The 23,141-nt window shown below is 44.0% G+C and overlaps 1 protein-coding gene across 7 annotated transcripts in view; it reads right to left on the minus strand.

Moving 5' to 3' along the window:
* Positions 1 to 2,539: 2,539 nt before the first annotated feature.
* Positions 2,540 to 23,141, minus strand: part of Unc13b (unc-13 homolog B) — a 222,291-nt gene continuing 201,689 nt past the window's right edge. For 2 of the 7 annotated variants that reach the window (XM_027403259.2, XM_027403257.2), the window contains 19 exons: positions 22,956 to 23,024; positions 20,302 to 20,391; positions 19,503 to 19,631; positions 14,834 to 14,958; positions 14,120 to 14,205; positions 10,365 to 10,491; positions 10,069 to 10,165; positions 9,717 to 9,860; positions 9,175 to 9,252; positions 8,627 to 8,704; positions 8,059 to 8,147; positions 7,696 to 7,848; positions 7,459 to 7,582; positions 7,305 to 7,361; positions 7,058 to 7,138; positions 6,374 to 6,521; positions 4,064 to 4,156; positions 3,766 to 3,925; positions 3,316 to 3,601 (listed from right to left, as the gene is read on the minus strand). In XM_027403259.2, the coding sequence (XP_027259060.1) occupies positions 3,316 to 3,601; positions 3,766 to 3,925; positions 4,064 to 4,156; positions 6,374 to 6,521; positions 7,058 to 7,138; positions 7,305 to 7,361; positions 7,459 to 7,582; positions 7,696 to 7,848; positions 8,059 to 8,147; positions 8,627 to 8,704; positions 9,175 to 9,252; positions 9,717 to 9,860; positions 10,069 to 10,165; positions 10,365 to 10,491; positions 14,120 to 14,205; positions 14,834 to 14,958; positions 19,503 to 19,631; positions 20,302 to 20,391; positions 22,956 to 23,024 (2,214 nt within the window). Of the gene's footprint in view, positions 3,602 to 3,765; positions 3,926 to 4,063; positions 4,157 to 4,957; positions 5,015 to 6,373; positions 6,522 to 7,057; positions 7,139 to 7,304; positions 7,362 to 7,458; positions 7,583 to 7,695; positions 7,849 to 8,058; positions 8,148 to 8,626; positions 8,705 to 9,174; positions 9,253 to 9,716; positions 9,861 to 10,068; positions 10,166 to 10,364; positions 10,492 to 14,119; positions 14,206 to 14,833; positions 14,962 to 19,502; positions 19,632 to 20,301; positions 20,392 to 22,955; positions 23,025 to 23,141 lie in introns of all 7 variants that reach the window. The other 5 variants (XM_027403258.2, XM_027403256.2, XM_035439914.1 and 2 more) reach the window with 4 other exon arrangements.

Raw genomic sequence — 23,141 nt, forward strand, 5'->3', positions numbered from 1 at the left:
ACTGAAATCCTCAGATCCTTCCAGGGACAGACCACAAGCTAATGATGCTGATGAGGAGAGACAGAACAATGGACAGCGCTGCCCAGAGTTGGGTGGGTCCCAATGTCTTCCCAGAGGTGACAGGATAAATGCAGTGGAAAGGCATGCTTGACATTCCAACAAGGACACAAGAATGTAAAAGACCACTGAGGGGCTAAGTGCACAAACATGTAGAGCACTTTAAGGGCAATAATTCAGATAGATAGCTGGAGGATTGTGTATGTGGTTTATAGTTGGTGTGTCCTCTTGGAGAGCCTTAGTAGTCATGAGTGACCACTGAATAGCTTTTAACTGGAGAGCATGGAGAGGAAAGAGGGACCTAGAGAGGTAGCTCAGTGGTTAACAGCTCTTGTTCTTACTGGAGTCCTGGGTTTGATCCCAAGCATCCATAATTCAGTTCCAGGATCAGGTGCTTCTGACCTCTGTGGGCACCAGGCACCCAGGTGGTACAGAAACATACATGCAGGTAAAACACACACAAACTAAACAAAACTTCAAAGTATTTCTTAAAAAGAAAAGAGGAGCAGAGGCTGGGGTTTAATCAGTAATCCAGAGGAGGGGAAATAAAAACCACTATGAGAGACTAGGAGTTGGGCAGAGTCCCTGAGAAGCAAAGAGATGAGATGGGCCATGACTAGGTGATAAAGATGGTGACCTTCCAAACTGGCAGCCTTTTCTTCACCCTCCTGACCTGAGACAAAAGCCTGGCAGCCAAAAAACAAAACAAAACAAAACAAAACAAAAAACACCCAAACAAACAAGAGCTTGTGGGCTTTTACCTTCCTGCCAATGGGGCTCCTGCTGATGGAGCAGCTCAACAAGTTCAAGGCCAGATCAGGACATGTTTATATAACAGCTGTGGGCCAATCAGTCTTCCTGTCTTTCTTCAAACTCACCAACCCTAAATTAGGGCAGGAAGACCCTTCACACTTTACAGGTTTCCAGCCCTCCAGAAGTTGGGCTTCTGCTTTGCAGAGGGTCTTTCTTTGTGGGAACCTGCTGTATGGTAAAAGACCTTCTTTCAACTGCTGAATCTGCTCCTATTTGAAGAGTTTTCGATTTCTTTACAGCTACCAGTCTGTCATGGTCGAGATTGTTTTCCTGTCTTTTAATTCTTTAACTGGCAGAGAAAATGAACCCAATCAAGACCCTTAACAACTAGTGGTAGTGGGACTAGAAAATAGTAGATTCATGGGGACATCTCAATTTTAGACATGGTCTTACTGTAGACATGCTATGTGGACTAGGCTGACCTCAAATTTGGAGACCCACACGCCTCTGTCTCCCAGTTGTTGGGGTCAGAGTGTGAGCTCCCCTGCCCAGCCCCTGGGGGCAGCTTTGAAGCAGAAATGACAAAAGGTGGCTGCTTTAGGAGGGGGTAGAAGAAGGAAGAAGCTTTAAATACCTTGGCCACCAAACAGAAAGGATCTATTTGGCAAGCAATGGAAATGGGGCTAGTTTCTTGTCAAAGGTGGCGACAGCAGTCTGAAGGAGTATGTGAGGCCTACATTTCTTGTGTCATCTTTACTGATTCTAGGAGGCCTCACTAGTTTTGCTACCACAGTTTATCTTCCTTGAAAAGAGCTGAAAATCCTAACCTTTGCTGTCCATAGCAGTCTCAGCTCTATGTTATGGTCTGTTTCTCTCCTCAGCAGATGTCTGCCTTGTTTCACAGCTGTGGTCTGTCCTAGTGATCCTAGACAAAGAAGGAGGAAGCATGGGCTACTTTCCATGGCCCATGTCATTTCCTTCCCTTCTGGATCTTTGTAAGGACGCTGATCTCCTAGGTCACCAGACTATCAGACTGGTTGTCTCAGTCAGAATCAAAATGATTCAGTCTAATGACTACTGAATCAGTGCTCATTTGGAACCACTTAGGTTCTAACACTTGTGTATAAGGGGGTGAGGGTAGGGTAGGGGAGTGGGGGGCTATAGCCAGGGTCTGTTAATCCAAAAGCTATCATTAAATATAACATTCATTTTTACAGTTTTCCACATCTTCACAGAATTCCAGACCCCAAAAACTGCTATAAGATAATTTATTATGGTCTAGCCTATAATTTTCTGTAACAATGGCACATATAATAATTAAAAACAGCAATAATGCTTGGTTTGTTTCTTGTGTTGGCCGGTGTATTATGAACAATGTTGAGTCCTTAGCAATTTACTATCAGGAAATCCAAGGACCAAGTCATGTCTCTGAGCAAGGGGACCTGCCAGCGAGAGCTGAGGCCCCCTCTATTCAGCACATACTGAAGAATGAGAGTCCAAGCGCCTTTTTGATGTTTGACCAATCCATGGGGAACAGCAGCTGATCCAAAGAGGAGGAGGAAGGCCAAAGACTTAAGTGTTTTCTTCAAAGAGGACAGCCAGAAGGTTGTGGTCATAGGTGAGGACAGTTCTTTCTAGACAGTTTTCCATGATTTTTGGCTTTGTTCAGGGACTACTCAAGAAAATATCCTTGGATCCTTAATTAGCCCTCAAGTCTTTAATAAAGAAGTGTGTGTGTGTGTGTGTGTGTGTGTGTGTGTGTGTGTGTGTGTGTGTGTGTGTGTGTGTATGTGTGTGTGTGTTCTAAGCATCACTCCCTGATGACAGGAGTAGGGAGTCAGGAGTACTCCTGGCAGGTGAGACTCCTGGTGCCTGGATTCCAAAGAAATATTCTGCTCAGGACTCCAAAGCACCATGTGAACCTTCTTTGACTCATGACAGATAGTCTGAGCTACGGAAATTAGCCAACTCCTTTTGCAGAAGGTATCTTGTTCAGTTCACAAGCCTTGTTCTTACTGGATCCACACTGCTCAAGTGACAGTGAATTCCAGTCTGTGCATGCTCACTCTGGCCAATCTCCAAAATGGTTAGTAGGTCAGCCAGGTACAAGCTCTAGGTCTTCTAAACATCTTCTAGTGATGAGCATGTAAGCATCTAATTGGACAAAGTGTGGTTTAGAGAAGGGAAGAAGTGGGAGGTGGAATGGACAGTTGTCTACCAAGAATAGCTGACATTCTTGGAAATGTCTGTCTCTACTTATGGAAAAAAAATCCCTCCAGGAAGTAGCTCCACAGCCCAGCTTCTAGCACCACAGACCTACTGGCTGGGGTTCATGACTTTTCTCTGAAAAGCCATAGTCTTACAAGCCCAAGATTCTCGTTAAACAGCCTTACCTGGGAGAGTCAGCCTTTTGACTACAAGGACTCTAAGCTGGCTACACAGCTAACTCTCCCTGACTGATGTGTGCAGTTGGCATTGTCTGGATGGCACATACACCAAAGATGTTCAACTCCCTTCCTCTGTGGAACGAGACTCCGATTTGAGCTTCACGAACTCTCGAGCTACCTCGTCATTGCTCCTCTGAGACAGAATCCGGAGAATGGTCATGCCTGTCTCATCCATGTGGATCTTCCGGCCCAATGGGCACCAGCAGGCACAGCTGCCCTTGGCTGCCACATCCCTCAGGGGCATCACTGCCAGTCCTATCACTCGATCCTCCCGGGCAAAGCAGTAGTCTTTCACACATATCTGTAACTCATAGGCCTCTGGACCCTCTTCATTTCCCAGTAGGCTATGAGCACAGGGTAGAGGATAAAAAGCCAGAAATGAACATTTTCTGCTGAATTCACCCAAGTTTGACATCTAACCCACTGGTCTATTCCCAGTCTCTTTACCCTTACACCACCCAGCACTCCCTCATTCCAGAGCCTGTAGGTTTCCTACTCTGTAACTTACAAGTGGAATGTCTCATTGTACTTGGGAGTCCAGTTGTTGCTTTTAGACTTGGTTGTAAACTTCCTCTTCTTATCACTTTGATGTGGGCCAACCATAGTCACTTCCACAAAAGGCCGGAACATACCCGCTGTCTGCCACTTGAGGTCATTGGCTGCTACCACTACCCAAACAAGGGAGATCTGTGAGGGATCCCTCCAGTATTCCCAGTTCTTGAACTCTAGGTCATATTCTCCTTGAGAAGAACTGAGCTGGAGCCATGGTTAAGAAACAGCCAAATGTGTAAGTCAAGAGCACTTACCTTTCACTGTGACCTTATGCTCCCCAGTGCCAGGGTGTGTAAATAAGTCCACCTGAATGGAGACTTCTCCCACAGGATCATCCACACCAGCCCCTGAGGACAGACAGATGATTGATTGCCTACTAGAGAACTAGATTCCAGGTCAAACAAGGGTTTAGAATGCTTCCACCTTACACCTGACCCTAAAGCAAGAATTACCCACAGTAGTCACAGGGAATTAACAAATGGGAGAAGAAACAACAGGAAAGAAAGAATGAGGCTGTGCACTATAACACTAAGTAAGCTGAAAGATCTTGGGAGAAACTTATTAAAACATGCACTGAGAATTCTCTCTCTCCTTCACTCCTTTTCTCTATTTTGCTCTTGTTCTTACTCCTTATAAAGTACAGGCTGGACTTGAACTTGAGAGCCTCATGATTCAGCCTCTGATTTCTTGGACTATAGGCATGTGTTACATAAGGCCATGACTTATGTGGTATCTCTTAATGCTCTAGCCAAGAGATGCAGCCTCTTGCTTGTCCTGCTTGGGAGGCCTTCTCTGTCCTACTTAAATTCACAGAACAACTCTCTAGTCACAATCTCTGAATAGGGTCAGTCTGTAGATGACTCTGAGCAGGGGCTCCACCTTATTTTGAGAACACATCACTACTCTGTGCCTCAAAGAAAACCCTTCTTTATCCTGAGGTGTAGTGTGGGGACAATTCAGAGGACAAGACAGAGGTCGAGAACAGAAGTTCTTCCTGGGCTATATGAATACATTGCCAAGGTGAAAGATTTGGCATAGAGCTCCTGAACTTTTGACAGCTGGTTCAGCCATCCCCAGCATACACCTCACTGTAGTTCACAGGGTGAGTAAGTGTTTGATTCATGTCTGCACAATGTAAAAGAACATACCCTTTTCTGGCCGAATGTCCTCATTAGCAGTAAACCTAATACCTTTCCCATCATGCACTGAGCGAGGATAACAGGCAAGTCAAGAGGTGAGCAGCAGTAGGACAGAGAAAGAAGAGTTGTTAGAGGTCAGAGCTACAGTCATTCATGAGAGTTCAAATACATTCCAAGGAACCTCAAACTACTGGGCAGGGTGCAGAAAGAAGCCTAAGAACCAAGGTCAGTGTCCAAGGTCAGACTTCAATTTGGAAACCAACTAATCATGGCAGAACAGTAGAAAACACAGATAAAAAGTATCTAAGAACAGTGGGGAAAGGGAGACATGACAGGCTCTGATTTCCTGAGCCCTTAAGTGACAACAGATAAAACCATGCATGTGTGGTCTCTCTGGGGTACAGCCTGGCTAGCACTTCACGCCCTTCCTTCACGGTTAACCAGCTGTGTCACGATGCCTTTCTGAGGTAACTCTGAGCCCCCTTGATATTACAGGCCTTACATGTCCTCAGCTCTGCTAAAGCTCCCCCTGTCCACTTCAGTCACACCCGTCCTTGCTCCTCTTGTTTTCTCCTCCAGACCCTCAACTGAGAACAACTGTAAGAAACGGAGCAGTACTACACATCCCTCCATTTTCTCACCTTTAGTCACGTCCAGTCTTAATTGCTTAGATTTCTCCCTTCTGGGTCAACTCTACACTCCACATCCACAGCTCAGTAAGATGAAGCCTGCCACCCTTGCTATGGCATCAGATTCATACTCCTGGCAGCCTGCCCAAGTTTTCTTTAATTGTGCCTACAGGTGCCTCCTGGAAAGACCTCTCTTTGCAGATGTACTTTAGTTTGGACAGGCCTGGCTGGTGACAGGAAGCAGATCTGAAAATCTTCCCCAACCCCCAAAACAAACCAACCCAGCTGTCTGGTCCCCAGGGCATAAGCACCACCCTTGAACCTACAGCCTCTGCTATGTGCACCCTTTCAGCTGCCTATGATTTGCCTTAGTTTTCTTTTCATCCATGCTATAGGGCATGGGGAGCCCTTTGCTTTTCCTCTCTAGAACACTAAGCAAAGTTATAAGGCTTCACGTGTATCCAAGCATTCCCTGTCAAGGCTTACTCACAGATTTTTCTTACTTCTTCCCCATTACCAGACAGAGTACAGCTGAGCCCAATAAATGTGCACTGGGTAGGAAATGGCCAGTAAAAGGAATAAATAAATACCAGGCACATTTTCAAAGCCCCGGTGACTCTCATTCTTTGGCCTGGTATGGGCACGTGCCTGGGTAAGTACTGAAGTTAAGTACTGAATGCTGAAATCCAAGCTCAAAGGAGCAACTGGATCCTCTCCAAGGGCTAAACAGTGCTAATTCCCTACAGGCACTGTGTATGGGAGGGGAGGTGGGAACACCTAGTCCTCAGGCCCTTACCCTGGGCAGGCTGTGAGCGCACAAATGTCTTGATGAGAGTGTCTGTAGTCTGTGTGTACAGAGACAAGGCGTAACGTAGAGACTGAAGGTCTGAGCTCTTCTCCAGGAATGTTTTCTTCAGACCATTGCCTCCTGCATGGAAGTATTGCTGAAAGATAAATGAACACTTGCTTCATTCCCCTCACAGAGAGGCAGCTTCCTAACTTCCTTGAGAAGCCAGAAGAGGACTGAAACAACAGACCATTTGACAAACTATGATCAGAAGTGGAGCACTACAGAGCCAGCACAGTCCTCAGCATCATTTGGGTATCTGGCAGGAGCAGGAGGGAGGAGCATATTCCTGGAGGGGGTGTTTGAAGAGAGGGACTATCTAGTGGGCAGGTATGAGATAGAAGCATTTTTGGGGGAGAGAGAAGAGCCAAAGGGAATCTTTTACCTCTCTGAACCTTAGGGGACTTGACACCTCAGACCTACTTTCCCCAAACGCCTCCACATGCACCTGACTTACCACCTTACCAGTCTTGGGACTTGGAATCATTTTTCTTTCTCTCTGTATCCCTGATTCTGCCTAGGCCTTGTTCTCTGGATGTAGAATGCTAAGAGGCTGACAGCTAGTCTGTCAGGGTGGGATGTCAAGGTCAAGTGTACATGGGGAGACTGTCTGGAAAAGGGGAAAGTCTCCACCTTGATGGTGTCCAGTGCCAAGTCAAGGACGGCACACTGCTTTGGAGTGAGATTCCGTGTTTCCTCTCGTACCATGTGGTCCTGGAACCCCAGAGAAAGCAGTATCAGGAGAGCCCAGGACAGTCATAAATGCAATGGTCTCACTGGCCAGCTCACAAATCACCCCCCACAGTAATAGTTCTCTCCCCCATTCCAGGCCCCCAGGCACCCTCCCTGCAGCCTCATGAGGACCCCACATCCCAAGAACCTTGAGTTTGGAAAGCTGGCTCAGCTCCTTGGCAGCAGTTAAGATCAGCTGGGTGCCCTAGGCAGAGAGACATCAGTCAAAAGCAGGGCTGCAAAGGAAGTGGGAGTGAGGGAAAAGGAGACAATGGAAGCAACTGGGAGGGTGGTGTTCTTACTGTTTGGTCAGTTAGTGGGGGCAGGACGATCACTCGTTCCATGGTGTTCATTACCACCCGCCAGAGCTCCTTCAGGACTCGCTTCAAAACCGTCTTCTCACACACAGTGGCAAAGAGCGTGAGGCTACAGATTCGGGCAATAGGTGAGGCGAGGGGAAAGCCTGGAATGCCTGCTCCCCCAGAGGCTCCTCTGTCTCATGGCCTCAGCTTTACTTCTCCTCTCAGTGTTATACTTACTTGCCATCCAGGAGATCCATGAGGGGTCGCAGCACGCTATCTGCATCCTGAGCCACTGAGGCTCTGGCGTTGGGAGAGGCATTTCCTGTGCCCCGAACTTGACCCAGGATGTCAGCCATTTGTCGAACACATTCATCAATCCGCACCTGGAAGCTACACATGTGCTCACAGTGCAGTCCCTCTGCCCCCCATCACTGAAGCAACACCAGCAATTTAAACTCATTTCTTTGTGTTGCATTTCCCTGAGAGACAATATGCAGGAATACAGGAAGATCTACAGCTGGGTGAGTATGGCTAGCTGCTCTAGGAAGGGCCAGGAGCTACACCTGGTTCCAAGGGCTGTGCATTTTCAGTGCCACTGACCTGTTTCCAAACACCATGCTGAGCTCATCCAGAACTGTATTCAGTTTCACTTGTAGCTCCTTCAGACTGTCTGAAGCTTCAGAGTCCAGCTATATCCACAGGGTAGCCAGGTTAGACTGCTGCCTTTCACTTTCTCATATACCACCATTTTCCTTCTTAGGGCCATGCCCGGACATCTGCTCTTCTCTCCTAGGACCACATCCCAACGCTTTCTCCTCCTTTCTAGGACTATACTTCAATGTTTGCTCCTCCCAACTAAGGCCACATCACACCCCAAGCCCAATTCTCCTTTCTTACCACAATGGCTAATTCTCCTTCCTAGGTCATATCCCAAATGCCTGGTTCTCCCTCCTAGGTCCCTACCTTTATGCTTGTTCCTCTGGGTTGGTACCATATCCCAGTGACCGTTTTTCCTTTCTGTAACTTTCCAATAATGCCTATCTCAAATGAAGCCACCTTAAATCTGAAGCTAAACACTTAGCCTATGTTTAATTGAGAGAGGGTAGAGCACTGCGGTGAGGCAACTCAACCTGGACAAAGTACAGTAACCACACACCCTAAGACTTACCTCTTTGCCTCCCATGGCCTCAAACATTTTCTCCAGCTGGACCCTCAGTTGCTGCATGTTGTTCATCAGGATGCAGGGCTTTGGGGACAGACAGATCTCTTCAGTCTTAGTCACTTTTAGCACAGAACCCATTAGTTTAGGGTCCCTCACTCTTACACTATTCCAAGGCCACAGGGACTTCACATTGTATAGGTCTTACCATAAAGACTGAAATCTGGAACCAATTCAGACAATTCTCTTTGAACAAAGACTAGTAGCAAACATTTCTGCCTAAATTTGGATTAGGTGGTAGTTACATAGGTACTCATGATATTTCTATTTATAACTCTGAATATCTGAAAATGTTTATTGAAAAAAAGACTAAGTAAATGCTCAGTGGTGGAAAAAGCACAAAACAGAGGCTCAGAGGCACTCTTAGCTGACTTCTCATTATCTTGTGGCATGAGTCTCAAGCAAAGCTTGGAAGGAAGCCAGAGCTCAAGAACATCTGAGGCACATTCAAATGTCCTCCATTCCTTTCCTCCCAGTGCCCTAGTGCCTGGCCCTACCAGTTTCTCCTTTGTGCAGTAGGCTGGGAAGCTCTTTGATAAGATGTCTGCATACTGCATCAGCACTTTCCCAATGGTCTGAGGAAAGAGAAGAAAAGGAAAGAGAGAATCCTTAATGTCTTCACAGGACCTTGCTTTAGTTCCATTTATCATCCCAGAGCAATAACATCAGGGAGTTGGCTGCAGTGGTGCACATATGTAATCCCAGCACTCTGGAGGCAGAGGCTAGGAGGACTGTCACAGGTTCAAAGCCAGCCTGAGCTATGTAGTGGGTTCTAAGCCAGCCAGGGGTATATAGAAGACAAGGTCTCAAATATATGAACCAAACCAAACCAAACAAACCCCCAAAATATCAAGAAAGTGAAGAATAACTCTCACAGGAAAGAGCAAAGCTCCCTCTCAATTGCTGAACAGAACTGAGAGAGACTATCTCTCTACTTGATAGCTTCACTTGAAGGCCATCATGGAAGAGGGTGGAGCTCAGGCCTGTGACTGTGAGTGCAGTGATGTGAAGGGGAAGAGGCTAGGAGGCTCATTGTTACCTTAGCAAACCTTCTCATGTAGTGGGCAAGGATGCTAGGGTCTGGGCATTCCAATTTCCGGATGATCTCAAAGCTCTGATTGAGTTGTGTAAAGACGTCCACCACAGAACAGGAAAAGAGTGCATGCTCTGATGTCTGCTGGAACTAAAGAAGACCATACATGGAGTGACCATCCATAGCTTTAGGGTATAAAAGAGCTCTGCCTTACAGAGGTGGCTCTGTGCTCTCCATAGCTTTCCTGCAGATTCTACAGGACAGGGCAGATCAACCTAGCAGAAGCCAAAAACATCCAGCCAATAGCTAAATGTTGAGACATGGATCAACCACTGTGTAGCCAACGTCCCCCACTTACCCCATCCTTCTTATCTCGTTCTAAGGCTCCACGCAGGAATTCCAGGGACACATCTTCATTCTCATCTAGCCACTGTAGCACAAATTGCTCAAACCACCTGTAGTTAAAACAGGAAAACTAGGGACTGAAGCTCCTCCAGATGGAATCTTCTGGAAGACAGGACATTAACACTCCTCTTTCTACAGCAGTGCCTGCAACAGGGAATCTGAGCCTGGCCTACTGAACTGAATGTAGGATACCACCCTTACTCATTCAGAAAAACCCCATCCCTTCCTCTTTGCTGGCCCCACACTCACGCTGGGTACTCAGGCACCTGCCCCTGGAGGGCAGGCAGATCTCGCACGTATTCATTGTGGAGCCATTTCACCTTGAAGTGCAGGTTCATGTAGTCAGCACTCTTGCACAGCCGGTCTTTCTCATGTTCTAGTGAAGGGAGAGAAGCTGGATCAAGTTTCAGCAGTAGCCATGGTTCCTGGATCTCCCAAGGCAGCAGGTCTCCACAGGTGGCTCTGCCAGACAGCTCAGGAGACAGGGAACTCACAAGCCCACCATTTACCTCCATCTCCACTAGTGCCCCTTTCAGACATTCTCCAAGAGCCTGGCCCAAATCCTCCTTTACAGAGGCTAAGTCAAGTAAAGTCTATAGTCTTCTTGCTCTAACTTCTGGAAGGGCAAAGCAAAATATCTGACCTCTGGTGACAAAAAGAAAGGGTGCTAATGATAATTAGTGCAGACTGCCAGGGAATGGGGGGCTGAGAGGAAGGAAAGACAATGGTTTTCTAGTGTTTGTTTTTAATCTTTGTAACTGAGCTCTTCTATCAAATAGGCTTAAATGAAGAGATATTAGGTTGTACATGGCATGAATATGTTAATGTGAACTTCTAGAGACAGAGAAAACCAAACAGAAAGACAGTAGAACAGCCATGTTATGACAGACTCCTGAGGTAAAGTGAAGGGCTCCCAGGAGGAGCTGAAACAAAGAAAATGAGCTCTCAGGGAAATATGCAAATAAGGATCATCAGTTTGGAAACTATGGAAACAGATCAGGCCACTGTGCTATAGCAAATAGGACTATTATGGATCTGATGGGTTAAGTAGCTGAATCTCAATCTAGAATGAAGATCACTCATGACTGACCCAGAGTCTAAAGCACTCACCACACCCATAGTATAATCATACCTACCCTTTATAGCTGGAGTATTATTTTGAATAAAAGTCAATGTGTGCCAATAAAACGGTTATAAAGAAGGAGAAACTAAGCAAGAGAGAAGGAGCAGCTGGTAACCTTGGAGATGCCAATGTTCAACTTTGAGAGAGCATAGGTATTGCTCCTCCAAGTCAAAGCAGAACATCTAGTCTCGGGACACTGGTCCTTGTAACTAGTGCAGGAGATACTCAAAAGGGAAAGAGAAGCCTGGGCCAGAGCCTGGAAAGGCTTAAAGTCCCTGAACTTTCACCTTCTGGAGCTGTAGGACAATTATAATCCAAAGCTGCATTTGCCATCTCTTCTAGGAAGCAGTGAGCAGGAGAAGGAAGGGTATAAAACTAGAGTCAAGGGGACAACCAAAAGTTCTTACCACCAGCAAAGAAGACTTTTCGAATACGAATGATAGTAGTTGCTTGTGACAAAGCAGAGACGCCAATGAGCAACAAAGAGTAGGAAAATCAGAGACACCAAAGAGATCCTTTTTTCTACCCCATTCTCTGATACCCTTGAACCACTCCCTGACCTTAAAACTTAGAATGACAGAACCTGGTGCATCCTCCCCCTTACGCTTGTTCGACAACCCACTGAACATGGGGGCAGGGCTTCCTGGTGACCCATGAACATTGTTTGTTTGTTTTAGAACCTTTGAGTTTCTGTATTTGCATATAATTTTTACATTCTCTGATAATCCAGTATGTGTCCTTTGGTACCAGGCCCCAATTTCTAAATCAAACATTAAACTTAAGTACATAAACATGAAGTAAATGAGTGTTCAAACATTGGGTACATTTTATTTTAACAAAACCCAAAGAATGCTCCAGCAAGACTGCAAGAGGGCACTGGGAAGATAGCTCAGTTGATAAAGTGCTTGCCTCATTAGCATGAGCATCTGAGTTCAGATCCCAAAACCTATAAAAAACCCAAACAAACTGGGCCTGGTGGCAAGATGGGAGGTGCTGACAGATGGAAGGTAGAAATAGGTAGATTCCTGAAAGCTCATGGACTAACCTACTTGATTCCAAGCCAATGAGAGACTCTGTCTCAAACAAAAAGTGCCCTGACACTTAAGGACTGGGTCTGGGTCTTCTAAGCACTGTACATGTGCATACAAATCCACATGTGTACCCATTGACAGATAAACAAGTGTATGTATGTATGCAAATGTCATGAGGTTAATCTATCAGAAGGGGCAATGATGTTTCCATAACCTGTCCTGGACTTGGGTGTTATAATATTTATTTATTTATGTATTCTATTATCTACTGTGTATGTGTCCACATGTGGAGGTTAGAGAACAACTTTCTGGAGTTAGTTCTTGCCTTCCGGCTTGCTGAAGCAGGGTTTCTCTAATGTTTCTGTTGAGGTGCAATGACTCCAGGCCAGCCAGCCTGCTGCATCTGTCTGCTCCCCAATCCTCTAAACAGGGTCTTCCTATAAGCCCTGTTTGGCTCGGAATTTGCTACTTAGACCAGGATGACCTCAAACTTAGAAAGATTGTCTTGCTACCGACTCTTGAATGCTGGGATTAAAGGTGTGTGCTACCATGTTTAGCCTGCATCCAGCTTTCTATATGTGTTCTGGAAGTAGAACTGAAGTCATCAGAATTGTGTGGGTAGAGTGTTTACCCACTGAGCCATCTCCCCAGCCCTGTTTTCTTTCTTTCATCCTTCATTCCTAACGAGTTCTTTCAACTTTATGATCTCTTCGAAATTTCTCCAATTCTGGCAATATCTGTAAGGATCTCATGGAATACTGTGCCTAAGTAACTTGTTTCTTTCCACCTCTGGCTGTCTTAACACCTCCAAATGAAACTGAACAAAATATGAGTTTGTTTATTTTTCAAATGTATTTACTTTTTTTTCTGCTAAGTGCACTATAGATGTTCTTCAAGAACTGACACCCAACTTCCCGCCACGCTTGGTGAGCTCTGTCTCACCAAGACAGGGACATCAGGTAAAACCTGTGTAAGCCTTTCAACCAGTGTGTGGACTACAGCCAAGAAAGATGAGTTCAAAGCAAACAAGATTCAACCACTCTCTGGGACTGAATTATACAATGTAAATTACACATGTGTTTTGGCTGTAACAACTTAGCACAGACCTTTAAAGTGTCTTTTAACCTGAAGAATCACTGATTCTAAACCTCATAAATTTAAGAGTCTGAGAGTGATCCATGGCTTCACTCCACCCAAGCAAGAGATCCAAACTCTGCTTTGAGATTGTCCAAGATGGCGCCTTTTCCTTCTAGATCCACTTTCACAGACTGAGGAGCCAGACTAACATACATAAACAGATAGGGAAGGCAGCTAAATTGGTGAGCGCAGATGGGTACAGATGAGAGAGTATGACATAGACAGAAAATGATTATCTTTGTAAAGGTGAGAAATAGAAAAAGAATAAGCAGAATGAATAAAGTGAATAATAACTTATCTGTGGCTCTGAGTTATGAGAGTGAGGGAAGTAGATTTCTGAGGTTAAAAAAAAAAAAAAGCCAGGCCAATAAATATAAGTAAATAATGTTATTCCTGTATGTATAAGTGTCTCTTGTTCTTCAAAACTATAAAGGTAAGTCCAATAAGACCATTCTCTGGGAAGTGAGCCACCATTCTTGGAACACTCACCATGGGTGAAGCTGTTCTCTGGGCTGGAAAGGTCTTAGATAGGCATGTGTTACAAAGCTGGAAGGAGAAATCGACACCTGCATACCCAATGCCTCCTATAGCTTCCCCGCCACTATGGCCAGAAGCCCTCTAGTTTCTTACTACAGTGTTTACCTAGAACTTGAAGTAGTCTGGGAAAGGAAAGAGACCACTCATGAGGTGGGTGGAGCCTGGCAGACCCTTACCCTCCAATGCATATTTCATGTCTTGAGCAAACAGATGCCACATCACTTCTGCACTGACTTTTCCTACATTCAGTTCCTGAGGAAACCTGAGGGATGGAAAATAATGCAGTGAGCATCAAGGTAAGTGCTATTTGGTTTTATTTATCCCAAAGTACCTAGTTCTTACAAGACATAATGAAGAGAGGAGAGTCCTAGGGAACAGGACTAGGTTGTCTGGAGAAAAGGGGCCCAGGGACCAATAATAGGATAAATGAGGGTGAAGGGGACCCTATCAGTTAAGATGAGCCCAGAGGACAGAATGCCCAGAAGGTAAGACAAAACAAGGCACTGGATCCCTGAGGAGGGTTGAGGCTGGAGGATAGGCCCAGAATAGATAAGCTAGAGGAGAAAGAGCAGGGATGGGCCTTAATCACTATGGACAGGTACATGCACACATATTCTCCAGATTCCCCTTGGCCTCCCCTAACAGTCACAGTCCCAGAAGCCTTTCTCTCTAGGAAGGCTATCCCATTCTGGATAGGGCCCCCCCCCATTATGTTTCCACACCTGTCTCCAGAAACAGTTACTCAGACAGATACAAGGGACAGAGGGACATATGGACGGACAGTTGGAAGAAGTGGCACTGCAAACATATAGAGATAGGAAAGAAAGAGGCTGTTAAACAGATGGACAGACCAATCACCAACCAGACAGAACCAGCAGAGTGATACTCACTGGTTCAGAACAGGTGTATATGAGTTCTTATCCTCTTCTATGATTGACACAATGAGTGTAATAAGTTTGGGCCAGAAATCCAGGTTCCGAATGCTGGGTCCTGGTTCCTCTAGTGGTTGCTCCTGCTTCTTATTCCAAGGAACAGGGGAGTAGAAGAGAAAGGGAGATAGTCACAGAAGAATTGAAAAAAACTCTTCCTTTTTCTTTTCCCTTCACCATTCCTGTTATTTTAAAGTCAGAGATACTTCATCTTCTGGTACATATCTTCGAAACGTCTGCCTATGTTCCAAAGAGGATGACTCCTGGGAGAGACACCCTTTAACCATTGAGAATTGCTATTCTCAGCTCTGGGGCACTGTTCTAGTAAGCCTGGACAATCTATGACATATAAAGGCATCTTACTCCCTCTTTTAGTTACTATGAACAGATGATGCTGCCTGACATGAGCATCCATATATATAATGTTTCTTATTGGTTAATGAATAAAACACTGATTGGCCAGTAGTCAGGCAGGAAGTATGGGTGGAGGGGCTACCAAACAAGGAGAATTCTGGGGAGAGGACACAGAGAGGAGCCGCCAGGGGGGTGCCATGTAGCTGTTGGGAAGATAGGACGTCAGACCCTTCTCCAGTAAGAAAAGACCACGTGGAGATAATTAGATTAATAGAAATGGGTTAATAATTAAGAGAGAGCTAGCCAGTAAGAAGCCCAAGCCATTGGCCAAACAGTTTATATTTAATACAGGTTTCTGTGTGTTTATTTGGGGTAAAGAGTGGCGGGCCCAGGCAGAACAGAACCTCCAACAACACTCCTCCAGGCAACCCTCTTGCAGATGTCCCTATTCAGATCCACACTTCACATACCACACACAAATGCTCGATTTCTGAGAAGCTTCCTCAAATTGAATAGGAACTACTCAACAGACAGACCCTGTGTGCAGTTTGACCTAACTTTCAGTGGAGCAGGTCCCCTTTGGATCCTTTGAAGGCTATTATTAGCTGGAAGACATGCACCTGGAAAGCTATTTGCCTAACTAGAGAAGAGGAGAATTTGCTTAGAAGACAAAGGAATACAACAATGGATCTCAGGAAAAGAAGAGCCACTCATATTTGGACCCTAGACAAGGACAAGTTGTGATCACTACAGATACTGGAATAAACAATCTCTCACACAGGAACAAAGGCAAAGGTGGAACTGCCCAGGACAGGGATGGAACTTTTATATGAACGCTACATGTCACTGCAGTCTCCAAAGTCCCCTAATGAGCCTTCATAACAAGAAGTTAGTAGAAACCAGGACAGAATCTATATCCTATTGCCTCTACCTCAATTTCACTTATATGCATCTTTTTCTTTCAGTTTTTCTACTACTATGCCAGCAAAGACTCATTCAAAAGACATCCTTGGCCTTTGAACTTCAGGCCACTATGTCCTCCAGTGAGTTGTCGGTGATTTCTCAATAAGGAAAATCTCAGAGTATGACCCTTCTGCTTAAAGCTCTCCCATGGCCTTCAGTTAACTTTGGACTCCTCCATCTGACACAAAGTCCTTCAGAATGTTCCCGTCTCTCTCCACTTCATGTCTTCCCCATTCTCTTGTGTTGTACTGCATCATGATCACCATTTATTGTGGTGCCTGGCAGGGGGCTAAAAGCTTTGTACACACTATCTCATTTCATCTTCTTGATAACTCTTAAGCACAAGTTACGATCATCACTTTTTGGATAAGGAGACTGAAGGACAGTGAGGGTCTATGTTGCCCACTGTCACAGAGCTAAGTAACAAAGCTAGTACACAATAGCTGAACTCCAGAGTTTAAGGTTATAAACACCGGAATAAAAACTGCTTTTGTTTCCTTAAATTAACATACTCAGGCACAATTCTGTGCCTCTAAATACTCTATTTACCCCTTCCCTTCAGCTCTTTAATACCATTTCTACTCCTTCCTCAAAATATATGTTGAACTTTACTTCTATGAAGTTGTCTGACACTCCTGGCTTGCTTAGACTCCTCTCCCCTGAGCTCCTGGAACATAGTCTATATATTTCTGATATTAGTACACCAGATGTCTAATACCATAATAAAATGTAATAAAACAAAAAGATTCTCTCTTCCATCTCTTGTATTTTGTTGAGAAGTTAGTAAACAAGGATGACCCTAAGAGAGTCATACTTGGTCCCCTGGAGAAGGGGAAAGGGTCAAGATCCCCTGAGCAAATTGAGAGCACGGGAAGAGGGGGGAGGGAGCTATGAGAATGAGAAGGGAAGAAGAGGAAGGATGCAGAGGTCATGAGGGAGCAGAAAGGTTGAGTCAGGGGAAGAATAGAAGAAAGGATATGTGATAGGTAGGGTTTTAGTTGGGGGGGTGGTAGGGGAGAAGGGAATTAGGATTGTCATGTAAAACAATCTTGTTTCTCATTCAAATAAAAAAATCTGAAAAAAGAATAAAAAAAAAGAATGATAAATGCAATAATTTTCTCTAATTTCTACCAAACAATAATTTCCTCCAAGGTAGAAGTGTGTTTTATTTGACTTTATATATCTAGTACTCCATTTTTTGTTAAGTGAATGGGTGGATAAATAATGATCCTATGACTAAAGACAAGTAGATGGAAATATTAAGCCAAAATAAGCTAATGAACAAAAATCCTAAGGGTTTACTCAAGTGTATACATTGCCCCATGAAAATGAGATTGAGAGAAAGTAGAAAGTAAAATAAAAAGGCTACAGCTATGTCCCTGAAGAGTTTGTAGGCCTTCTTCAGAGTCTAGTTCACTATTAATCTGGGGCAGAGAGATCAAATATTAAAACATTTACATGGTTGAAAGATCAAAGCTGAGAACAGTATCTTCCCCTAACAAAAGAGAATCTGCAGAGGAGCTCAGAATGTACCAAGCTAAACAAAGGTCCCAGAAAAACCTCCCATGGACATCAGAATCAGTAGAAAGTTTTATAAAGCCTTTAAAGAAGGAAGCCTTAAATATATGGCTGGCATAAAAGAACATTTAGAATGAGAAAAGGCAGCAGGAAAAAGGATCTTAGATCAGTGGTTCTCAACCTTCCCAATGCTGCAACCCTTTAATACAGTTCCTCATGTGGTGACCCCCCAACCATGTAATTATTTTTATTGCTACTTCATAACTGTAATTTTGCTACTGTTATGAATCATACTGTAAATATCTGTGCTTTTCAATTAGGCAACCCCTATGAAAGGGTTTTTTGATCCACAAAGCGGTATCCATCCACAGATTGAGAACCATTGTCTTAGGTCCTCTGAGGAAGCATTACAGATGGATACATTCACTAAAAGATGGATGCTCAACAGATTTACATCATTTGGTTCTACTGCCTTTAAAGATCTAACTCCCTTCTTTTATGTTGTTTTTTTTCCACTGTTGAACCAAAACTAAATTCTTCCTTCTTGGAATCCCTTTACTTTATCCCTTCCTCAAAATGCTTTTTTGTTTTTTTTTTTGTTTTTTTTTTTTTTGAAACAGGGTTTCTCTACGTAATAGCTCTGGCTGTCCCGGAACTTGCTTTGTAGACGAGGCTAGCCTTGAACTTGCAGAGATTTGCCAACTTCTGCCTCTAGAGTTCTGGGACTAAAAGGGTGTACCACCACCACCTGGCTCTCAAAACACTTCTAACAGACCACATTGATTGAATATATATGCATGCCCATGAGACTGGAGAGTTCTTGAGGAGGTACTAGACGCTTTTCTCAGACCTGGCCTGGAACATTTTACATAAATATACATATATATATACATACATACATACATACATACATACATACATACATACACACACACACACACACACACACACACACATACACACACACACACACGTGTGCACTTCGTTGGACTGTGAGTGTCTACTGCACTGAAGGAAAGTGAATCTTCAAAAGCATAGTTAGCAGGACATTTTAAAGACATGAACTGTAATTGAGTTATTGGAACTAAAAAGAAGTCCTGCCTTTTAAATGGGTGGTAGAGGAGAGATATGGCTAGAAGTATCTAGAAAGATGGGGCTGGAGAAGTGGCTCAGCAGGTAAAGGTATGGTACCTGTCACCAAGTCTGATGACCTGAGTTTGATCTCTGGAACTAACATGATAGGAAGGAAGTATTCCTCTGACTCCCATGTGTATATGTACACACACATTCACGCATACAAAATATATAAATGGAAAAGAAAAAGAACTAAGTTTCCAAGTATTGAGTTATAATGCTAGGCTAAAACAGGTAAAGTGGTGCAGCTCCACAGGAGGTTGGGCTCAGCCTTGAGTCAGTGGGTGAATATAATCTCAAAAGACCATGCACTGCAGAGTGGGTCACTAAGGGAAAAGTTAAACTTTTGTGCCAGGAGCTCAGAGGCAGCTATAGGCTTATAGGAAAGCAGTACAGAACTTACATGGGTCCAAATATACCTGATCAAAATTAACCTTAAGACAGCAAGGGTAAAAGAAAGATGCTGGGATGGCCTAAGTATTCTGCTCAAACTCAAAGCAGAGTCATTCATCAGTCATTTCTGTACAACTCGGGCATGTGTATGTCACATTTTGTTTAAGGGTCCTTTGTCAATTCCACCATGAATTTCAAGTAAAGAAAAGCTGACGCTCCTAAGAACTTCTGTCAGCTGACCTCACTAATTCCCAAGCCTCTTTCTTACCAGCTGGTACTGGCGACTGTAGAGGTCATGACAGTTGTTGAAGATATATTCATACGTAGAGTTCAAGCAGGCTTTCACACAATCCTTTACCACCTGGCTGGCTCTTGGGGGGCTCTGCAGTTCTTGCACCTGCCAGGTAACAGAAGAAATACAGGCCCAGGGTCCTGCTCACCTAGGTGGGACATCTTCCCATCATTACTGCAAATCTACTCTAGATTCATTTCACTTTTTCTGGGTCTTCAAACCTTGCCTGCCATTATGATCTGAATAGAAAATATCCCCCATAGGCTCATGTTTTGAACACTTAGTCCCCAGATGGAGGTACTGTTTTGGGAGTCCGTGAAACCTCTGGGACACAGTGTCTAGCTATCAGACAGAGATGGCTAGGAGTAGGCCTTTGAGGGTTACAGTGTGCCCCTGCTCCCATTTCTGCTCTCTGCTTCCAGATCCACTAAGATGTGAGAAACAGAAGCAAGTTCCTACTGTCCTGGACTAAGCACCTGCCCTGTTCATACCTTCTCTACCACAATTGATTTTCCTTGAAACTGGGATCTAAAATAAGCCTCTCTTCCCTTAGAAAACTCGTGAACACACCATATAATGATGCAGCGGGGTAGCTGATGGGGAGAACCCTAGGTCTTCCTTATTGATCTATGGACTACACACTCTTAGAAGTAACCCAGGAAACTGGCATGTTTGGATGAATCCTGTAGCCTCAGCCTGTCCAATGACTAATACTCTCCAAGTTTCCATGGCCAAATGCTCAGCCCAGTACTGGCCAGCTCTGTTCCACCCTTACCTTCATTCTGAAGAAAGTAATGCTAGTCAGTAAATCCACCGTAGATTTTAAATCCTGAAGCCGCTCAGGGCTCCCAGCAGGGAAGTTATTCTGTTACAAATTAAGCAAATGTTAAGAAAGGAACAGAGGCATACAAAATATTCACTGTCAAAAGTAATGAAACTACAAGTTTGCCTAGCTGATGCCCACTGGGATTTACTGCACTCCTTTTTTATTCCCTGCTGATGCAGACATGTCCTTGTCTGGTGCCAAGATGAGTATTTTACAGCTCAGAAGGCCACACTTCTTCCCCAAACTTGCTTTCCACGAATGTGTAAGCATTTGTTCAGATGAACAGAGACACACACACCCCCAATCTCTCTCCTTCCTGGATGAAGATTCTTCTACCCAATGAGTACTTCAGAAAGCTACAATCTAACTGTAGATCATGAATATAATTGAAGTCATACTACAGACCAAACTAAGGTCCAGAACATGTACCCTGCTCGACTAGTGTTCTGGCACCAGCAGATGGCAGAGTCCTGAGAAAAACCTTTGATGTGAATTCTTTACAACTTCCTGCATGTCATAGCTTATTCTCTTCGACATGAATTTTAGGAGGAAGCTGCCATGGAGAGCTGAAAGGAAAGAATGAGATATCCTCCATTCTGTCAGCTTTAACCCTACAGAAGATAACCTCACTTTTGTTAAGGGGGAGGCTGCCCTTGCACTTACTTTCTAAGGTGCATGTATTGTCTGCTGTGGAAATTTCTAACACATGAAGCAAGTGATGAAGCCATTGTAAGGAGGATCCAACTTAGAAGGAGCTGAGAAGCTATCCGTTTTCTCATCCTGTGCTATACTGGGTACCCACTCTCCTACATCTGTTTCCTCTTATGCCAGAAAAAGGTATCATGCCTAATATAGTTTACTTGTCCAAGACAGGATACTTTTTCTTCCCCTAACCAAAAATTCGTATGTCTCTTAGGAATTGAGACGAGCAAAAGGAAAAAGAAAGAAAGAGAAAACAAAGAAAGGAAGAGAGAAATTCAGCTAAGTATCTAATATTTTAAGGGAAATTCTGGGAGAGAGTCATTCATTGGAAAGTGATGTGACTAGGGTTGGAAAGCCAACTGTCCACTAAAAGCAGCCATACAGGCTATTTATACACTGCAATGATCCTTGTAGTCAGGAGAACTGGTGAGAGCTGCTGGTAGCAATGACTTTACCAGAGGACACTGAGAATATACAGCAGGTGAGAACTAGCATTTAACAGGCCAACCTACTGGATGAATAACTCTGTGATGGGGAGCCCCACATGGCAAAGGCCATAGGGTCACAAACTGTAATGGTTATGTCTGTAGTTTTTCTCAGGTGCCACTATGGGTATTTTTCCCACTGCATGCATGCATATGCATATATATATAATATATATATATATATATATATATATATTATTATATATATATATATATATTCCATCTACTAGGCACATATATAGCTGTGGATGGTCAGGAAGATGATTTCTGCTTAATCTGTATAGTTCTGATGACTGGAAATAATATTAGGATTTTTTTCATTACTCAGACTGACATAGGAAAGTAATAGTATTCTCAGTCACAAAGATAGCTAAATTTTTTACTTCAGAACACATTCAAAGCAAACTGGTTGCCCCTGGGGATGAATACACAAGGACAATTTCCCAGGTGTTTATTGCTGATTCAAGGTCAGGCACAGAGCAACTTTAGTAGATGTAACTTTCTTAGCAATGGGCTTTCTGCACATACTTCCAACCTCAAGGTTCAGCCAACTAACTGCTTATTGTTTAAGCCCCGAATTTCAATGTTACTTTCTGTCTGGGAACCCTAACCATTCAGAGCTCCATGCTTACTTTACTCACCATGCCTGGTCATTATGCCTTCCCTAGCCTGAGAGAAACTATGTGATCAGTTTGGCTCTGTTTCTTATTGTTTACTCAAGAAGTGCTGCATGACCCTGAAAATGTGATCAGATTTATCCAGAGGCTTTGCTGTTCGGGGAGATATAGGAGAGATGTAAGGAGAAGTGTGATGGAGAGAGAAGTGTGAGAGATTGAGAAAGAAGTGTGAGCGATGTAGGAGGTGAGTGAGTTAATGAATGAATGAATGAGTGAGTGAGTGAGTGGGTGAGTGATGTAGGAGATGTAGCTATGTGTGAAGAAATGTAGCAGACTAGAGAGAAGATGTATGTGTGGAAGAGAGATATGTGTAGAAAGAGATGTGGAGCTATGTAGAAAAGAGATGTAACTGTGTATGGAGATGCGTGGCTGTGTGGAAGAGAGATGTATGTATGTAAAGAGATGTAACTGTGTAGAAACATTGTCAACAAAGAGAGATTATTCAAGATGAAGTAAAAGAGAATGTTACCATCAGGAAAACGTGTGTCTCCTTATTTACCCCCAGATAGAAAAATTTAGTCCTCAGATAGAGAAGAAAATTTTCTAAATCCTGCTGCTTTGAAGGCATTCTTTTCTGCAATCCTTGGTGCAGACCTGGAAGCTGGCATCCTGGGCTACAGTATAACGATGGGTACTAATGGCATTGGGAATCCAGGTGGGCACAGATCAGTTTCCCTGCATTTCATCCTTATAACTAAGATTTGCTCATGTCTTCCAGAGTGAGTTTGATATTACATACCCTATATGTAGAGAGGTCTATCCTCAGTGAGTTGTGTAGTTGATCCAGCAGTTTTACAAATCTCTCTTTCTGAGGGTGAGAAAAAATAATAAAAAAGAGAGTGGGAGGGGACATCTGGTTGGCAACACATCTTCTCTGATCTCTGTTCATGGGTACAATCATTGTAAAGAAAAATAGACAAGGTGA

The sequence above is a fragment of the Cricetulus griseus genome, chromosome 2 (genome assembly GCF_003668045.3).
Source record: "Cricetulus griseus strain 17A/GY chromosome 2, alternate assembly CriGri-PICRH-1.0, whole genome shotgun sequence".
NCBI lineage: Eukaryota > Metazoa > Chordata > Mammalia > Rodentia > Cricetidae > Cricetulus > Cricetulus griseus.